Here is a 20734-nt window from a genome sequence, read left to right on the forward strand (position 1 = left end):
CAAAAGCCATAGAGTTTTGGAAAGGAGTCCTTGAAAGGAGGTAGCCAAAAGGGAGCTCTGAATACAATCTTCAAATGAGACTTTTATTTACAGAAATTATTGGTAAGCATTTCTTAATGAGATACCTCTACTTTCACCTAGCACAAAAGAATCGTGACTGACTTTGTCTGATTTAGCAGCTCTCTCTTGTACCTGTGCTGGTCTGTGCTGATTTCACAGGAGGGAAAAAAAGAAACCCTTTAAAAAAAATTAAAGCATCTTTATAACATCCTGTCTGAAAATCTGCTACCAACACAATGGACTAGAGTTCAATTTGAGCCAGTCAGTGCACAGAAACACCAAGTAACACCGGGAGAAAAAGCACACAGTGAAAAGTCAGTTTAATGAAATCATGTGTGACAAATTATGGCAATTATCATAACTGGAATTCCTAAAACTAGAGAAGATTATGGGAAACACGGTAAATTTTGAAATATGCAGCATGTTTTTAGAAAGTAAATAATCCATTTTCTACACTCACTGGGAGAGCAAGAGACCAGTTGAACTGCAGAAGGGGACATATTAGGAACAGTCATCTAATGGCAGTAATACCCAAGCAATACCATCAATTGATACTTCAGGGAACAGAAAGGAGCCATTATAAAGTTGGAGGGGTTTAATTCCTGCAGATTTCTAAGAATCTGGTCACCTCCCATCCTAGTTCTAGTGCAGGATGGCTGAGGACTCATTTATGTAGATAATTTCCTGTCCTGTCTTCTCTAAAGCAATGCATCATGCATGGGAAACTGGACTACAGAAAGATGATGCAATGATAACATTCTCTTACCTTAATATTTGTATTTCCTGTGGGTGTCATATTTTCCTTCTATGGATAAGAGGCTTACTTCAGGTTTCAGTGACATCACCATTCTAGCAACATTTTCATAAAATCATAGAGCACACTCAGTTGGAAGGGACCCATCAGGATCATCAAGTCTAGATCCTGGCCCTGCACAGGGCACCCTAATAATTCCACTCTATGGGATTATGGACTAAGAGCATTGTCCAAATGCTTCTTCAACTCAGACCTGGTGCAGTGACCACTGTCCTGAGGAGCCTGCTCCAGGTTCTACAATCACCCTCTGGGTGAAAAACTTCCTGATATCCAAGCTAAACCTCCCCTGACTCAGATTGATGCTGTTTCCTCAAGCTCTGTCATTGGTCATGAGAGTTAGAGACTGGTACCTGCCCCTCATGAGGAGGCTGAAGACTGCATTGGGCTCTCTCCTCAGTCTCTCCTTCTCCAGGCTGAACAAACCAGGTGCCCTCAGCAGTTCATGCAGCAGTTCTTCATGTGGCTTCCCCTCTAGACCCTTCCCCATACTTGCAGCCCTTCTTTGGACACTCACTATTAGCTTAATGTCTTTTTTATACTGTGGTGCCCCCAGAATTCAAGGTGAGACTGCCCCAGTGCAGAGCAGAGAGACACAATCCCCTCCTTCATTTGGCTGTGCCAAATGTCACACCAGGACATAGCTGGTACTCCTGGTTGCCAGAGTACACTGTTGAATTATCAGCAAGAATGTTCAACTTTACTACATTCTTCTGTATTTTCTTTCCACTTGGAAATCTGAAAGGCTGTGCCTGTGTGGATCAGCAGCCACACAGGCTATACAGGAATTGTCAACACCACACAAAAGCTAACAAGAGGCCAAAGGAGAAGGATGGAGCAGAAGCATGATTAAGGGGAAGAGTGCTGTAAGGCAGCAGAGCTGGACAGCCCTCAAATAGCAGCTGCTCAGTACAGGAAATACAACACAGGGCTCAGGGTGTTTTGTTTGCTTACTTGCTGACACAGGTTTTAATGTAATTCCCATGTACCTTTTGATATGGCAGTCTTACATAGATCTTTTGAGACACATGGGCATTTATCTGGTTTTGCCTGTCGCTGGTTTACTAAGGCTGAAAGCAGAGAGCTAAGTCAGGATTTTGCTTTGGCCTAACTTATCTTGCTGGGCAGAGCCTGAATGAAACCCATTGTCAATTCTGCTGGGATGCACAGCAACACAATTTTGTTGGGATACACAGCAACATTTCTGCCTTCACTATAAACATTTATGCAAAGCTTCTAGCTAAAAATAATATCTGCATCAGTAAACAGTTGCCAGATTTTTTAGAAAGCTGTAGGTGATTGTGTACCACCAAACCCCAAAGCAAGCATTCTTATTCCATTTTTCTGAATCTTCATGCACCATCAATTGCATTTTAGGTAAAACACTTCAAAGAGAGATTCAGCATGGACACCATAGAAAATGTGGGACCTAGGAACCAGGAAATAATGCCTGTTTTCCTAGTAGGCCCTGCTGGCCAAGACACTTCCTTATGAACAAGGTGCTGACAAGAAACAGCTTTATGGTGCAAGGGTGTTTCAAAAGAGTAGTTTGAATCCGAGTATCTCAACTATGTAAAAAGATCCCGGATCCAAAATGCAGATCACTTACTTAGAAGTCCCCAGACCTTGTGATGCAGAAACGATTGTGTGGTGGGTACTAAGGAACCTGCCATGTTCCAGTTGAAGCATGGCAAGAGTAGGGGGTGCAGCAATAGGTCTGTTCATCAGTAAGAAGCCCCATAACTCTAAGGAGGGAAAAAGAAAACCAAAATGCAAGAAGGCATGAGTGGACAATCCAGAGAGAACAGGATGCAGTGGCACAGCTTATCATTAGCCCTTTTCAATTGCCAGAAAAGTAATCACAGATGTTCCTTCAACTGGCTATCACGGAAAGTAAAAGCACCCTCTGTCCCAAGAGCATCAGTCTTCAGTGATGGTTAACAACAGAAAACAGGGGAAGGCTTGTTCTTGACTGCCAGTGAAAAGTTTGTTTCATTAAAATAGAGGAAATAAAGACTTTTTGCTATTTGAATACTCAGTTTCTAAGTTGATTTTGTGCTATAACCTGGGTTTCTGCTTTCAGTTCATGCTACATCAAATGCTTCTTCCCCTTTCATTTTCTTTTAGGTGATGCATTTTAGATCCTTAACCTAAAAAGGAGCAAGCATGAAAGTCAGAAACTATCTATCAGCAAACTATTTATAAAGAAAATAAAATTATTTTGAGAATTTATAGTGAAAGTGACCTGGTGACTACCAAATTCCAACCTTGCTGGACAAGAACATAGCATATGTTTCAATAAGAAAATAAAACAACTTTCACATAAAAGGCTCAAATGATTAAAAAAACACACAAAACAAAAAAAAAAAAAAAAGAGTGAGTTATGGTTACAGTTGGTGTACTTCAGAATTTCACACAGAAAAACACATTCTTCCTTTTATTTGTGGTGGAACAGAATACAATAACCTTTAGCCCAAACTACTCAAGGCTGGCAGTATTACCTTTTTCTTCATGCTGCAAGACTTCAGTAAATGGAATAGGGACAGGAAGGGTTAGAAGTTAAATTTTCTATTTAAGGCCATTAATTCAGCAAGATATTTAAAAATGTCCTCAACTTTAAGCATGAAAAATTGCATTGACTTCAGTAAGATTATCCACATACAGTTAAGTCAGGCAAGTGCTTAAATGGCTTGTTGAATCAAGCCATTACATGAGAGCTGCTTTATTATATAGATTTATTTTAATGGCTGGCAGAGCTCATTACAAGAGCCTATTTTATTCTTCCAAGGGCTAACAGCTGTTTTGTCATTACCTTTTCTGAAGGTGTAATTTGTATGCCTCCTGCATTTTACTGTAGCCACAAAAACGTAACATTTTCTAAGAAAAATTGTATGCAACATCTATTATATATAGTGGCTTAGCTCTCCCTTAAATAGTAACAGAAAAGAACAGTACAAAACAATAATTTCACTTTTTCAACACACAAGAGCATCTTATTGAAAAGCTAAAATAAAAAAGTCTCACCACAATACAAATCCCCAAAAAATAATAATGAAATGGGAAGAAAAAAGGAGTCAGCAAAACATCCTGCAGACTTTAAAGTTTCTTATTATCACATTAAAAAAGCTTTTCTGGTGAAACACAATGTTTTCTTTCTTTCTGTTTACAAACCCACTAGACAGCAAACAATGGTGTCCACATCCACAACCTATGTTGGGATTAAAAGGTAAAAACATAATCTGCCCCATCTGCAGTACAAAAAAAAAAGGAACCCAAAAGGGCAGCCAGTGAGCATAGGAGCTGATGAGAACCAGGTTTCCCTGCATAAAGGAGAGTAGGGGTTATAAAAGCAGAATTCAAGTTGGAACCGTGTTGAAAAGTTCTATCTTGGAGACCTGCAAGACATGAACTACTGAAGAAACAGCCAAAAGGTCCCAATGAAAAGCTGTGACAAGCTGTAATGTGCCATTTTAATTACAAGAAAGAGGGAAAATGGTTGGGGGTGGTTGCATTTTGTGTTTTTGTTGTTTTAGGGTTGGTTTTTTTGTTTTTTTTTTTTTTTGCTCATCAATATGATGAGCTTTCAACGTCCCAAACCACATTCAGGTAGCTTCCAAGTCTGCTTTTTTTTTTTTTTTTTTTTTGTGTGTGGAATCTACTGATCCAGACCAAAAACCCAAACAAACAGAACAGAGATGCACAGTTCTTAAGTCTTGGAGCTTTCAACACCGCCTGAAGTAATTGCTGGCCTGGGGTATCCAGAGACGCCTGCAAGATGGTGTTCATAGCAGCCTTGCAAGCAGATTGGCTCACATCTGCTATGTGCTGCCAGTGTTCTGCCCATCACCTTCATCATTAGGACCTGAAACAATAAAAGTAGTTCTTGATCATCAGAAATACCTTTTGTTTCTTGCCTTGCCGTAAGAGACCCATCCCAAGCAGCCTACATAAGTCTCAGATCCAGGTGTTCAATGAGAGATGAGAACTGTACAATTCCTCCACCCCAACCTTGCATATGCCTTCTCCAGGCATATCTTCTTCAACTGTAGAATTTTATATTCTTAACTAATCTGGCTCAAGAATCCCTGCAGCATCCCAAAACCTAAAAAGCTCAGTTTCCAACCTCTTCAACCTTCCCACTGCTTTTGTTCATATTCATTCCTCTTTTTTTCCCCTTCTGTGAATCAGGATGGAGGACTGCCAAAGGCTGGACGTTCTCAGCCACAAGAAAGTAAAGCACAGGTGACTTCCAAGTTGAGAGTACAAAAGGAAGCCTTCCTCAAACTGAAGACTAGTATTTTTCTTAAATTATGGTCTCCTCATGCAGAAAAAAGAAACATTACACTCCTTCCATACCCCTTTGTAAACCCTTCTGCTTTCCAAACAGCTCACCACTGAAAGGTCAGTTTGCATGCTGTCTACTGATCTAGAGTCATCTCAGGTTTTATGTGCAACTCTTGGCCATGATGAAGGCAAAAATGAAACTCAGAACCACCCTAAGAAATCCTATATATGATAAAAAGCACAGAAAACCTCTGCTAAACTGTGGCATGTAACTCAAGAGGCAGCACAGGAGCCTTTTACCAGTTTGGAGAGGAAGCAAGATGTAGCTGCATTCAAAAAGGAAATCTTTGCAATAGTCCTACTCCATAGACATACACAAAGAGTACAGTCTGCATTAAGAAATGACACAGAAAAATGCATGGAACACAGGAAACACCTTTGTTTCTTACTTACCACTTCCAACTGATCCTGAAGGTGCAATGACATCATCATCACTGTCTTCCTCATTTGACTGTGTTACCTCTGGCTCAGGTGCTACATTCTTGACTTCTTGCTCTTGTTCCACTCTACTGCGCAAGGCCAAGATCCGATGGTGCAATGCAGCATACAACTGCCCTGTATCTTTAGAGCTTGCCTGCATTTTTAAATATTCAGAAATAAGAAAAAGGTGCATGGAATTGTAACACAATGAAACATTGCTGACATAATGGATTAATGACATAATGACACCAGTTACGCCAAATTTCACAATATACTTTTTCTCAAAGTGTTTTTCAAACCAGTGAGAATGGGCTGTGGTACACACAGCAAGACATTAGATATACAGAACTCTAGTGGTGAAAGTATGTTCCTCTGCTTAGCTCCGACTTTCTCTGGTTAACATACCCAGTAGTTGCTGATCTCATACAGCCTTCTTCACAAAGAAATCACACATCTTTCCTGACACCACCCGAAAGCTCATATTAAAAAGACCTTCAATTAAAATCTTGCAGATTTTTGCTGGCTTGTCAATAATTCAACTTCTCACATTAGTTAATTGTTATCAAGCCAATTGTTTCATGAAGCACTGGCATAAAATTTCAATATGAGATACAATGAGAAAACTCAATGGACAGTCAGGCAGGCAAACATTCCAGGTTTTTTTTGAAGAATCTCTGTTTCAGAGGGAAGCATTTTTGACAACCTGTCAAATTCTTTCATAAAAAATAGCTTCCATCCACCACATCTGACATTTGAATCTTTCACCTCTGTATCTGCAAAATTCCCCTGCAATGAACTAAAATGAAAAAATAATTCCAAACAAGATACTTTGTATCAATACTAAAATCAAGAGTGAATAACCTGATGACAGATTAACTCAAAACTTTCAAATCTAGAGAAATATGGAGAAAAACTGATCCAATAATTTCACTTATTTTTCTTCATCAATGCATACTTGGTATCATTAAGTTCCACTGTGGGACTCCAGATCCCAGCCCTACAAACCTAACGCCACAGGGAAAGCTGACTATTTGTTGATGCTCTCAGTTTCTGATCCCCAGGAACACTAATTCTTTTGCAACATCTTGTGTAGAACCAGCATAAATCAAAAGAATGTGTTCAGACCTCTCCAAATCTGTAAGCGCTAAAGGAATGAACAACCTTTCTTGCTGACTGTATGATTAGATCCCGACTGTTTTAGTAATTCTGACTGGGATGGCTGTTCCACATTTAGCAAGCACAGAAATCACTTTCACTATCCTGTTACTGCTTTAATACCCTGCATCAAAAGAAAATCAAAGTTAAAATGTGTAACCCTTAAGTACTAATATGATGGTTTTGACAGTATTAGTGTTTCCTTTCCAGTGGACACCTATCCATCCTCCCGCAGGGCAGACAATGAGAGGCTTCCTGTGGTGAAAGTTCCAGTAATTTTGGTTAAACTACTGCATAAAATCTATGAAACAATGCACATTTTTCTTAAATCAGAAAACAATCTAAATTAAACACTATAGCTAGAGTCTCAATATGTGTGGAAAAGATCCCATGACTCCATGGGCAATGCTTTGGACAACCTGGCTTCCTAGGGCAGCTTTTGATGTAGCATTTGCTCACGACTAGCCAGCAAGACTTTTTAGACAAGCAAATCTTCCAAGTGCCTTGTCTTTGGGGCAGGGGTGATGCAAAGACAGTGTAGGGTGCAAAGAAAAATGTGAATGCTACTTCAACTATAGTTTAAGTATGCACCAACTTTAGTAGGACGGTTAAGACACAAACAAAAAACAGTACTCACTGATATAAGAAAAACTTTAACTCCTTGGTCCTCTGTATCCATGGCAGTGATCCGGATACTCTTCTCACTGGCTTTATCAATCTGCATCTGAGCCCAGAGCTTGGTATTTAAGATTAACCTGAGACTCCCCTGAGTCCTCATCACTAAAGCCAAGTTACAAGATCAGTTAGGTAGAAAAAGACACATCAAGAAGCTCAAAATAGTCAAGACACTTTTTATTGTACAAAGGTTTCAGTCTTTCTACAAATAAGCCCTCTTGGGCTTTTGACACAACTGTAAATGAGAAGAATGTAGCCTTGTGCTGGTTTTGGCTGAAGTAGAGTTAACTTTCTTCCCCATCACTGGTATGGAGCTGTGTTTTGGGTTTATGCTGAACAGACAGTTGATAATATAGAGGTGTTTTTGTTATTGCTGAGCAGTGCTTGCACAGAGCCAAGGCCTTTTCTGCTCCTTTCACACTACCTTCATACTACTACAGTGATGAGGAAGATGGGAGTATATGGGAGGTTAGGGGCAGACACAGGTGGGACAGGTGACCCAAACTGACCAAAGCAATATTCCAGACCATATAACACCATGCTCAGGACATAAAGGAGAGGTAAAAAGAGGAAGGGAGGATGTTTGGAGTGATGACATTTGTCCTCTCAAATCACCATTACATGTGATGGGATCCTGCTGTCCTGGAGATGGATGAACACCTGCTTGCCCATAGGAAGCAGTGAATTAATTTCTAGTTTTGCTTTGTTTGCATGCACCCATTTTGCTTTCTTTATTGAACTGTCTTTATCTTAACCCACGAGTCTTCTAACTTTTATACACTTCCAATTCTCTCCCTGATCCTGCTGGAGGGGGAGTGAGCAAGCAGCTGCAAGGGGCTTGACTGCAGTCTGGGCTTAAAGCACAAGGCTATTAAAGATTATAAGTGACATCAAAAGCTATTTAGTTTGAAGCCTTATATGCTAATACATTAAAGTTTAGCAGTTGTATCTGAGCAGATAATCTCAGGCTAATGCACATTCTTGACAACCTGAACAATCACACACTATTCAAACAGACTTCCTCCACACCCATTTGGATGGGGACAAGCAACCCATCCAAAACAGCCAGATCTGAATGATGTTACCATCAATTTCTAGGCAAATATTCAGTTACTAAACATGGCTTTCTTTTATGGGGGAACAAAATAAATAGAACATCTGCCGCAACAGAAGGGTATGAAGATACTCTCTTTGGAGGCAATATTCACAAACTGAAGCAAAAGAAAAAAGTCCAAACTGCTTCTGAGCTGCTGGAGCTAAGACAAACTAAAGTGAATGTTGCTGTGGTGTCAAGGAAGAACCTTATAAAAATAGCATGACTGTCATCCAGTATCTCATTTCCCCTGCTTCCCCTTACCCAGTCGAGACTGTAATGTTCCATCATCTGCTGAGGCCATATCATTGAGTCTCAGGAGCCCTCGACCTCTTTCCACCCAAGACTGAGAACTTTTATCAAATACAAACAGCTTGCACTGAATCTGTAATAGAAAATACATTACAGAAAATATCTCTATGGCATAGTGGTTGATTAAGTAATCATATATTTCTTAGTCACCTACAGCTGGTTAAAAAAATATTCAGATTTCATACTGAAATTTTAAATTGTTTATAGCTGTGTAAACCAAAACAGTCATCCTCTCTTTTACAATAAATTTCTCAAAATATGCTGTCTGTTTTCATCAGGTTTTATTAAAAGAAGCTATATATTCTTACAGAATAAGAGGGTTCAGGATCAAAACATGTATGATGAACAAGTAATTTTCAGGTAAGATAGAAACTTTCACAGAGGTAACTTAATGTCTTAAGAGACTGCTTTTTGTCAGTCAGTTCTTTTAAAGGCCTTAGGTATACACTGCACAACTGAAGATGGTATTTGCTGCTGGGAAGCCCCAGCAAATATAATGACAGCAAAGCAAAATTCTTCCTGTAAAGAAGCAAAGGATGAACAAACATGTTAGCTCATTATCAATTCATTACCAAAGCCTGAACCACACAAAGTCATTAATAAGTGAGGTATTTTTACTGCCTCCTTGCAGGGTTAATAGGTTATAAAATTCAAAAAGCGTATGTATTTTTTTCGAACAGTAGGAATACTCCTCTTTGACTTACAAGCTCACTTTTTCTTCCGTGCCAAACATCTCTACTCTGTATTGCCTCTCTAATCCAACTTCACTGTTACTCCTGAGGTTTTATACCTCAAATCATCACCCCTCAACTTCCCCACAGATGAGCATGCACTAAGTGGAAAAGATACTTCCATTTTCATTCATTCCACTTCTCATTTTCTTCACCCCAAAACATCTAGCACTGTATGTTTCTGCAACATTAACATAGTTCTGTCTGTACGAGTCCCATTTGGAATTTTAATGCATTACATTTCATAAGAAAAAAAGAATTAAAGTTAGGCAAGAGGTGTGTTAAATTACAACATATTCATGCAAGTCAGTCCTCTATTAAATATACAAACAATTTCCAAAAGTTGTGGTTTTACTAACTAAAACAGGATTCTTATCTCTTCAGTGTCTTGTTCAATTATGTGAAGCATCCAGACATTTCTGAATTACACAGAAACAGAAATGTACCACGAGAACCACTTAAAGGTTGTTTATGTCTGGTAAAACCAAGTACAAGAAGATAAATATTATAATTTTGTAAGATAATACAAGTATAACTGATAGGCATTAGATACTGATAGTACAACTGTTTGGTGTTAGAATAGAGCATCATGTTTGTAAGAATAAAAAAGCTACCCTTGAAAATAACACTGTTCAAATGCTGAGAAACAAAATATCTCAATAAAAAAGACAAGCTATAATTGGAAGATAAAGAGAGATGAGAAAAAAATACATACACCACTTTATTTTATATGAAAACCCTGCATATTTTTCTAAAGGATATACTGCAGTTAGTAAGTATATTTAAGTTAATGAATAACTACAATGCTAAATATATCATGATTAAAATCAGGAGTCTAGGTCATGACCAAATATCATTCTACAACATCACTAATTCAATTAAGTACCTCAAACTCAATTCCTGAGTGTTTGTGATATAGTTTCTGTTTTGCAAGAAACTAGACTGCTGGCACAAATAGTCCATTCCAAGTTTTAGAAAATCTTCAGTAGTACAACAATTAAAGAACTTAAAAATATTTAGTTAATTTAAATTTTCTTCAAATAATTGTCTCATAGAAAATAAAAGCTTCTATGTGATGGATTCAGGAAAGAATCCTTATAAGCCATCCAGGCGTATCCTTAAGACGCTGAAATTTATTCAGAAAGAGGAAATTAAAAAAGAATGGACAACAAGTTAATAAATAAGGATGTGATATAAATATCGAAAGTCTCCATTTTAACACAAGAAAATACATTAGAGATATAGAGGAAGGCTGAGTTGTAGGGAATCAGATGGTGTGCATTCATGGGACATCCATATAAATCCCCACTAACTCAAAACTCCTCTATCAGTTTCTTACCTGTAACACGTTACTTTCAGCTTCCTCCCCAGTAATCACTTCTACCTTCGCTAATAAACACTTCCTTGCTGTTGCTTTTGTATAGGCTGCTGCAGACTCTGCCAGTGATTCTGAAATATTATTAGCTGAACAACATTTTGAGAGTCTGAGAATGATTAGCATGAAATTTTATACGATGTATAAAGGTCTCACACAAGTACACCCCATGATTTTGAGACCTTCTGAAAAGTACAGAAGACAGACCTTGAAATAGAACATGTAAAAAAGAACTGAAATTTAAAGCTGAAGCTAAAGCTTGTCTTTTAATACTTGTTTTACAAGCATAAGGGACAAAAGAGATAAGTTCTCAAGAAGTTTTGTCCCTACACACAATAGTTCAAAACCTTTGCATACACTTGCTTATCTGTAGATATTTCAGCAGTACTGATACTCTTGCCAGCCATACAGCTGTGCCTACACATGGACAGTGCAATTAGTTTTCCAGTTTCATTTGGCCTTGCAAGCAGCTTAATGAAGAAAATCCATAGTTCCCAGAATTTACATAGTATCTTGACAATTTGAAGTCATAGAATCCAGCAAACAGTTCTGAGCTCAAGCAACATGTGGGGCACCCACTCAATGCAATACACATTTGACTCAGAAATTCAGTCACTTAAAAAAAAGTTTGACACATTTCTCCTATGTTCTCTTCCAAGTCTTAGTACCAGTTCTGTTAATTCCCTCTAATTTTATTCTGTTGACGATATTACCACAGAATGACAAGGAAAAAGACAGTGAAGCCTGTACATGTTTAATATTAGAGGATCTAGCATCTAGCAACTTCCACATCCAGCCTGTATCTTTGGTTACAGTAGACAGTAAAGGCAACATAAAAATTTTATGTTTTTGAAAAGTAACAGGATATTGAAAAACACAGTAATTTAAAAAGGGATTAACTACCATTACTAATATTTTGTTTTTCACCTTTTTCTGGTGTGGCCTCCTGAGAAGACGATTCTGACCCAGACTCTGTAGAAGCATTCTCCTTATTACTCTCTGTACTACCTTCATTTGATTTTGGTGGACTCTATCACAGAAATAAGAGGAGGTAAACAGAAAAGAAAAAACATACACTAATTCTGCTAAACAAGACTAGTGATCAAGTACTGAGGGCAACTCCAGTATTTATAAGCCATACAGCAAAAAAAAAAAATCTCATGGACAACATGTTCTCACAGTCAAAGTTATGCTACTACCTCAGCCAAGGAACTAAATGGAATGTGACCTAAAAACCAGTTCAAATTATTTTCCCTTGAACTGATACAAAATTTCAATCCTAATTTTGAGGCTATTTGATTTGCTTTGTTCAACACAGCAAGTAAATTTCAACTACCGCTACTCATGGCGTAATTGACTGAACTCCTGGCTTGGTAGTTAAGACCGGTCTGAATGCTCAGCATTAAATGTTTCCATTTTGCTTCAGCACAGAAATAAAAACAACAGCTGGAAACACTGAGGTACTAAAAGTTATTCCTTATGTTAGAATCTGAGGCACAGTGTGCCCTTATCTCTGATGCCTAGCTCTAACATCCAAGAAAACAGTGAATTTTATATAACACCATGAAAACAATTGTTAAAGTTAAATAGAAAAACTGTGTGTAAATTAAAGAGTTTTCTTAAGTCACTGAGTGAAAAAGTTGAAGTTTAGAGTATAAGCTAGTTTCGAGAACAGAACACAAGATAGAGGATTTAAGGTGTTGTCTCTTTTCCTTCTTTCTTCTCCATCTTCTTCTTCTAGAAGTTTTTGAGTAACAGTAAGTGATTAGATAAAACATACTGCAATGCAACATACAAGTGATAAGTCATTGAGTCACTAAGAAAAATAATTTATGTGTCTGTTGTTAATTAGGTAAAAATAAGTATAAAGATAAAAGAGCTGTGTATTTCAAAGCCATTTTGTGCTTTTCAAGCCAACTTGAGCCAAGCAATAGTGAGCTAAACTTAAGCGGAAGTCCAGGGAGGACTGCCAAGTCTTTTGATATATATTAATAAACATGAGAAACAAGAAGCAAATGAACCTTTAGAGAATCTTTCCTAAAACAAAACTGAAATAAAAAAACTCCTCATAAAAGCGTATCCCAAGAGAACACAGCCCCAAAAAAACCAAAATCCCACAGCAACAAGTAGTGCAACACCTTAGGTTGATAAACAGTAATCATAAAGAGTATTTCCAGAATCATACCTCAGTCCTGAGGCAGCTGCTTTACTGCTGGGCTTGAAATCCCATCCCAGGGGGAGTCACATGACTGAACTGCTCTCAATTTTGAGGACAAACATAAAATACCCTCTAATACTTATACTCCAACAGCCATTTAAAGCAACAAGCTGCGCCATAAAATGCTTGGGCACAAGAACCACATGCACTACAGAGAGGCCACTGACTCTCCTTATATTTAGAGAGTTTGGCAGGGAAATCCTGAAGAGTATTGCTGGGCAGTCAACAGCTCATAATGAACTTCCTGTGCTACACTCAAACTAAGTTACCTACAAGGGAAACCACTGAAAAATCCCCCATGTTCAAATGACAGGTATAATTAAAGGCTCTCAAAATTACTGAGTGAGAATCCATAACAAACTGCTGGCAAAACTATGACACATACATAGTGGATACTCACTAGGACTCGCTCACTCATGTTCTGTCCAAAAACAAACTTGTTGCTAGACGCATCTGCACTGTTCGTAGAGTTCTCTACACTGAAAAAAACCCAAGAAATAATGCAGGTTTTACAAGACAGATAGTAATACCTCTTATTTTCTACTAATAAAATTTCTCAGAAAGTGAGGGTCGCTGGCTTTAGAAAAGTAAGCATTGGTTGGCACAAACATAGGCAAAAATTAACACCAGAGCACATCCTAGTTTTACAGAACAAGAATTCTCTCCAAATGACAGCAAATTATTTTGTCCCTGTAAAAATCTTCCCCTTCAGATAACTTATAACATACAAAGCAATGTTGAATGCTAAGTGAAAGCTTATTGTCTAATCATATAACATACCTTTTTTTTAACAGTATTCTACATGTACAGACTTGAACTACTACACATTTTTAGGTCAATTCTCTCAGAAAGGGAAAGAACTGAAACAAAAGCACTTCCAATATCATAACTGAAGCAAAGGTAGCAAAGGTAAGTAAGTAATGCCTTTTGTCACACTGCTGCAATACCACAGCCTCTCCAAGAAGTTTCACAATCAAATCTCAGCATTTACTTCTTCCTTATAGAATAAACATCCTCCTCCCATTAGTATTTTTATGAACAGGTTTTGAATCCTATTTAGGAAGGACAAGAGTTTTATTCTTTAACAGACTCAAAAGACTTAAGTTGGTGGATTGGTATGGTTGACTGATTGGTTGAAGGTATCCCATCGGGCATACCTTTCTAGAACACCAGCTTGCTCATAAAGTGAACACACAAAAGGCATTGTGAATCAAGCCTAAGTGCATTTCATCAAGTTTGGAAAATGGGGACTCACATGATCTACATGATTCAAGTGAAACCAAACAAACCTTTAAACTGTACATGTAGAGTTGCTACCTCTTATTAAGGAGATTGCTAGAATGAAGGAGATCCTCAGTGGAAGACAGCTTTACCTACTAACGGAATTAAATACCACAGTTCTGAGCTCCAAATATTGACAGGAAACTCAATGCAGCCAATCCCAACTAGCACATTTACAGTTTTCAAAGAATTGACAGTGTTACACAAAGGGAGGAGTTTCCTTTTACAAGCTGATTACCATAATGCTTTGCCATCTCAGCTGAAAACCAGAGCCAACTCCCCTTAGAGACACTATTTTTTTTAAAGACGTATCCAAAAACAGGTTTATGGCAATTGACTCACCATGAATAAGTCCTCCCAAAGTAAAGACTCAAATGAAATGACAGTAGATGTCATGAGTTGAAAAATATGAAAAAAAATATTCCAGTATTTGAAGGCCACATAATAGTAGTTATTTGCCTAATCTGACTGAACAAGTCTGACTCTGTCTATTGGAAAGATGTTGATCTGGCAACAAGAGGGCAAAGGTGTTCTCTGCCTCTCCAGTGCAACATCTGAAAAGCTCAGCATCAAAAGTTCATTGACTGCAAAACTGCCTACTGCCTCCTTCATAGTGAACAAAAATACCAAATATAAGGACAAAAAAAGCATGTATCAGCACTTTTCCTACGATTATTTCATTGCTTCAATCTGATGATCAGCCTACTACAGGAGCAGAGATGTTGCTTTGCTTCATCACTCTTGGTGGGATTTTTCCTCACACTTTCCCAGTTACTACCTGATGTCAGAGCTGTGTCTTCTGTTTTCTCATTCTGTAAACTACTTCATTTTTTTGACCACTACTAAGCTAGCATTTTCAGAGCTGTATCACTACCTTAGCCTCAAGTGAAGGCTCTCAGCTCAGAGCTCATCACTACGTAAGACAGGATTAGCAGTTTTCTCCTGACTGTCTCACTTTACCTACACATTTCTTCTGAAGTTATTGCCTCATAAGAAGTTCTCGTAAAAACCTTCCACATTTAGGCTCCTACTTATGCATACAGAGCACTCTGAAAAGCTTACTATCATGAAAAAAATTTAACTATTCTTCCTTTTTATCTGTATCATATATGCAACCTACTAAACAACACAAATACAGTGCAGATCTCCACAAGATTCCACTGGTAGCTCAAATTTAGTCCATCACAGTTTCTATTCATTCATGAGAACACTTCTCATGTCATGCTTGTTGGTTTTCTGAAGTGGTTTTGGTGAGGATGTGGTCAAATAAATAGTATCAAATGCATCTCCCTTGATGAAATGATTGAGGATTCCCCCAGATCTGAAGACTGCCATCTCATTCTTCAGAAGCCTGGGTCCCCACTGACCCATTCTAAGCCCTGCATCTAATAAAGAGCAGAACCATAAAGAATGCTCAATAAAGATTAAGAAGAACTGTTCTATTGGTTTTCCTGTAGTCTCACCTGGAACTGATGTACTGTAGAAAATAGTTTGTTGCAGAAGGTATATCTGATGTCAGAAGACCAGCATTCTGCACATCAGTAGTTTCATCGCTTTCATCTCCTAGCTAGAAAAACAAGTATATATCAACAATTCTAATTACTGACCACAAATTTTTCAACTCATTCTTCCTAAAGACAGTTTTATCCACAAATGCTTTCTACAATAAGACAAAATAAGTCTATGGCCCAATATTACAATTTCTTTTATTATGCTAGGACATCTAAGCAAACCTGTCTTCAACAGGAGATACTAACAATGCAACTCAGTTATTCTATGCAGAAGTTTGAGCCCAAGCTCAGCCTGTTTTTCCATCTTTTCTGTGAAGTCCTGGTTGCATGGGAACATCTTAGGACCACATTTCAACTTCATTCTAACCCAAAAGTTTTTGTAAGAGAAAACACCACATTCTACTGAGCTTTAGCTGTTACTCATGATTGCAGTAGATGCACTTATTTTCGAAAAAGCTTCTTATGCTATTTATCAGAATTCATTTATTAAATGTCCAGAAGACTAGTTTTATTAAATAGTCAACACTACTGTGTTCATAGCTTTTAATTTTACATATATACATGAAGGTTTGGTTTTAGCCTTTTCATATAGCAGCTGCACAGTACTTCATAAACGCTAAGTCAAGAGAACAAATGTGTACTTACCTTAACTCTATCTCTTAAATTTTGCCCAAAAACAAATGCTTGGTGTGCATTTAGTTCAGCCTTCTCACAGCTGTCATCATCTGAAGTATTGTTGGACTCCTTTTTCTGACATTGTGGTACCTAAAGAAATAGAAAAATGTAGCCTAAGATACTGAGTTTCTTTAAATAAAAACACCTCATGACAAGGTGAGTCACACACTCATTTACAATGACAAGCCAGTAACACTTCCAGATCTACAAGGCATATTTTGCATTTAAGTAATATCTCTGTTAAGTGTTTTTCTTAGCAAATCACAGAAGAGTTAAGGTTCAAAGGAATTTCTAAAAATCACTTGGTCCAAACTGTGTTCAAATTTACATTAGGCTGCCCAAGATCTCATATCAAGTTTCAAACAAATCCACATGACAGTTTTACATTTTGGTAGTTTGGGTAATGTTCAACAACACTAAGTATGATAGTTATGTCCTAAACCCCATCTGTAATCCTCTTCACACCACACCTGCAGTTTGATAGACACTTCATAATTTCATTCTAATCTTGCCACCACCTACCACTTGAGAGCTGAGGGGAACAATCCTATTCCCCTACCCTAGTCCAAGCATAACACACCCAGCTTTTTCATTCTCTCATCACACATCTTGTGCTCCAGCCACTAGTCCCCCGGTGATATTTAAGTGTCTTCCATGTACTTGCAAGCCCCAAACTATATATGGTATTCCTGATGCCATCCACTAGTGGCACAAAAAGAGGAAGATCAGTTTCCTGAACTTAATGGCTGCAGTTTTAGTAAAGGAGCCCGTAAGTCCTCTTAATCAATAAAAGAATACACTACATATTCATGTTCAATCTATTGTTCATCATTGTTGCACAGCACCTGAAGGTTCCTGAACTTTTTGTTCTCCAAAGGACTTTCGATTCTGCACCTCTGCCACCTGCTTTCCACAAGTGCCTTCATGACATCTCCCTGCACATGGTGTGGTGACACTTTTCCTGATTATTCCCATACAATAGTTCTTGTTCCACTATGCTCAGAGCCTTGCATTTACAAACCTCTAAAGCAGTGCTGGAAAGCAATTGCAACCTGCATGGGAATCACTCCCTCCTGCATCTGTCCTAACTTCCTACCCTATCGCTTTTGACACTGATGGGAAGACCCAACAACTATGCACACACAAATCCTCAGAAGTGACCCACATACAGCAGTTGCCCCTCAGCAAGGCACACTTCCATCAGCATCAACAGCACCATAAGCAGAAAAAAACCCAAAACCACAGGAAGTCTGAGCATATTATGAAGAAAACTATAGTTACTATGGGAAGAGTATTAGGGGGTACCACCTGCTCCACTGGAGAGGACACTCAGAGGGAAGATGCCTGTCTAGGGAACCCATTACTAGTCTTTATGACTGGCCAATGTTAAGTTTTCCCTTTTTGATATTTTTTGATCTTTTTTCCCCCTTTTTGATCTCCCTTCCTCCAAAATAAAGTAACCGTCACCCTTAGAAGCAATACTATTGGCTATAGTTCTGGTACTGAATTTTGTATGTTAGAACTTCTCAACACCTTTCTTGAAGTATCACGATTTCCAAGACTTGTTTGCACAGCTGCTTTCTAGCCAGTCCCTCTTCAGTCCTTGTGACACATGGATCCTCTCACCCCAGAATTTTGCTGACCATCAGCTAGTTTTTCTCAGCTTCTTTTTCCAACCTGCTGAGATCATGCTGAAGAGCACCTACCTTCCAACATGTTGACCCCTTCCCACAATGTACTAGCATCCACAAACTTGACAAGATTTATTCCACCTTGCCAGGTTGTTTGTGTGTATGTTGAACAGTCCTAAACAATCTCTAATGACTGACACTTGTCAGACTTCTAACTGCTGGCTGCTACCCTCAAAGCTCACGGCTTTAGCCAATTTTTCATTCACTTTAAATACTACCCAACCAGTACACCTCTCCATTTTGGCTACGGCAATGATACTTCAGACCATACAAAGATCTTGCCTAAAGTCAAAATCAACAAGTAGGGCCCGCTGTAAAGCAAATAGTCTCAGAGGATAAAAAACCCATCAGCTTGGTCTCCGTTTTATCTATGCTGGTTGTTCTCAATCCCTTTAAAGTGCCTCATATCCTAGGACTACTTCACCCCAAAGGGAGAGGAAGGAGCTGAGAGCTGAGCCATTTCTAATTTCTGCTGCAGTGCATTAAGATATATGGTATGTCCCTGAGGATGAACACACCCTTGGTTTTGTATAATGTTAGTCCCTTCCAAACCTCCCCCTCCCCTCCATTTGATCCTATTGGCTGTAAAATCTCCCCCCCTTATCTCCTTCCCCCCTGGTTTAAAAGCAAGTGCTAAAGACATTTCTATCTCTTTTCTTGCCCTGGGTGATTCACGTACAATAAACCCAGGACCACATCCTTCAAGACTGAGCCCCCTTTGTCTAAATACCCAAGTTCATGCTGAATATATTCTAGGATTCTGCCCCCCCGTGGTCTGTGTAGGGTGGACACATCTCTACGGGGGACGAGAATGAAGGGGGTCATATAATATATACAGCAACTTTCCTGGAACCTTTTTCTTAAAGAAGTTACTTCTCCCCCAGTAACTGGGACCCACCACAGTACCACAACTCTCTGAGGAGAGGTAGTGGTCCCATACTAGCAACCCCCGGCTCCCTGTCTTGGGTTAATTTTCTTCTCAGTACAACACTGCATTTTGGATCCAGGATGGGAATAATCTTGAACACACACTGATATTTTGGTTGCGGCTCAGTTGTGCTCACCCCAAGTCAAGGACTTTTCAGTGTCTCATGCTCAGCCAGCAAGGAACTGCACAAGAAGCTGGGGGGGAGCAAAGGTCAGACAGCTGACCCAAACTCTGCCCAGTGTGTGAACTGGGGGAGCTGCTGGTGAGGGGCTGATTGCTGCTGGGAAACAGGGTCAACACAGGTCACTGGGTGCTGATCACCTATACTGGATATCACTTCTTTTCTTTCTGTTTTATCTGTCTCCCTCTCCTTTTCATTAAAATTATTAATATTATTGTACTTTACTCTTTTACTCTGAAACTCTAAGTTTCAACACTTAAATAACTGTTCTTATCTTAATCCACTACCTTTTCCCTGATTCTTCTCCCCATCCCACCTGAGTGGAGGGAGTAAACAAGTGGCTCCATGGTACTTAGCTGCCAGTTGGAGTTAAACTATGACTCTCTCTCCACACCCACGGATACATCCTATCTGGTGCCATGGACCTGTGTATGTCAAACTGTCTAAAACAGTCCTTAGAAAAATTTATTGTAATAATTCACTCCCTCAAACTTCCCCTAAAGAAGGGGACATGGTAGACCTGACAGCAGATGTCTTCACTAGAAAACAAGACAAAGGCACTGAGTACCTCAGATTTTTTTCTTTTTTTTTTTTCACCACTAGGCTCCCTTTAACATTTTGCAGAAGGTCTGCAATTTTCCTTCATTTTATGTTTGCTGCAAATACCAGTGGAAGCCTTGCTTGCAGCTTTTCATTCCCTGTCATTTCCAGCTCCAGCCAAATTTGGGCTTTCACAGTTCTCCTACACATCCAGGCAATCCTTCTGTATATTTCTCGGGTGTCTTGACTGTTTCCGTTAGTTATTGCACATTCTCTTTCTGGATTTAATGAGCTCCCAGCCCATACATGCTAGTCTTCTGCAACTCTTGCACAATTTCATGCACTTTGGAATAAATTATTCATTGTCTGAGGTGGTTGTCCATGGAGGTAATGAGCTCTCATAAGCCTTGAAGTTCTTCAGAATCCTACCAACCAGATCACTGAACAACCTGAAGTCTTTTCTCCTGAAGTCTTGTTCTTTATTCTGCTACTTATTAGTTCCTTCAGGATCTCAAACTCCATCTCATTGATGCTGCAACTCTCAACCTTTGCATTTCTAGCCAGTTGCTTGCTGTGAATACCAGATACAGCTAAATACCTCCCATGTAAACCTACCCAGCATATGCAAATATTCTCATCAACTTATTCCTAAAATCTCCAGGAGTATTCTGGAGGATTTCTACCAGGACATGTTGCCATTTTATTGGGTGTTCAAGTACTAAAGTTCTCCTTT

At 38.8% G+C, this 20734-nt stretch overlaps 1 protein-coding gene across 15 annotated transcripts in view; it reads right to left on the reverse strand.

The window, feature by feature from the left end:
- Nucleotides 1-363: 363 nt before the first annotated feature.
- Nucleotides 364-20734, reverse strand: part of RANBP3 (RAN binding protein 3) — a 58389-nt gene continuing 38018 nt past the window's right edge. For 10 of the 15 annotated variants that reach the window (XM_023942789.2, XM_023942786.2, XM_086862782.1 and 7 more), the window contains 9 exons: nt 16632-16751; nt 15939-16042; nt 13595-13673; nt 11904-12006; nt 10941-11065; nt 8823-8943; nt 7428-7570; nt 5609-5789; nt 364-4733 (listed from right to left, as the gene is read on the reverse strand). In XM_023942789.2, the coding sequence (XP_023798557.1) occupies nt 4690-4733; nt 5609-5789; nt 7428-7570; nt 8823-8943; nt 10941-11065; nt 11904-12006; nt 13595-13673; nt 15939-16042; nt 16632-16751 (1020 nt within the window). In that variant the 3' untranslated portion in view covers nt 364-4689. Of the gene's footprint in view, nt 4734-5608; nt 5790-7427; nt 7571-8822; nt 8944-9136; nt 9390-10940; nt 11066-11903; nt 12007-13579; nt 13674-15938; nt 16043-16631; nt 16752-20734 lie in introns of those variants that run through there. The other 5 variants (XM_023942787.2, XM_023942785.2, XM_086862781.1 and 2 more) reach the window with 2 other exon arrangements.

Source organism: Cyanistes caeruleus, chromosome 25 (assembly GCF_971803275.1).
Source record: "Cyanistes caeruleus chromosome 25, bCyaCae1.hap1.1, whole genome shotgun sequence".
NCBI lineage: Eukaryota > Metazoa > Chordata > Aves > Passeriformes > Paridae > Cyanistes > Cyanistes caeruleus.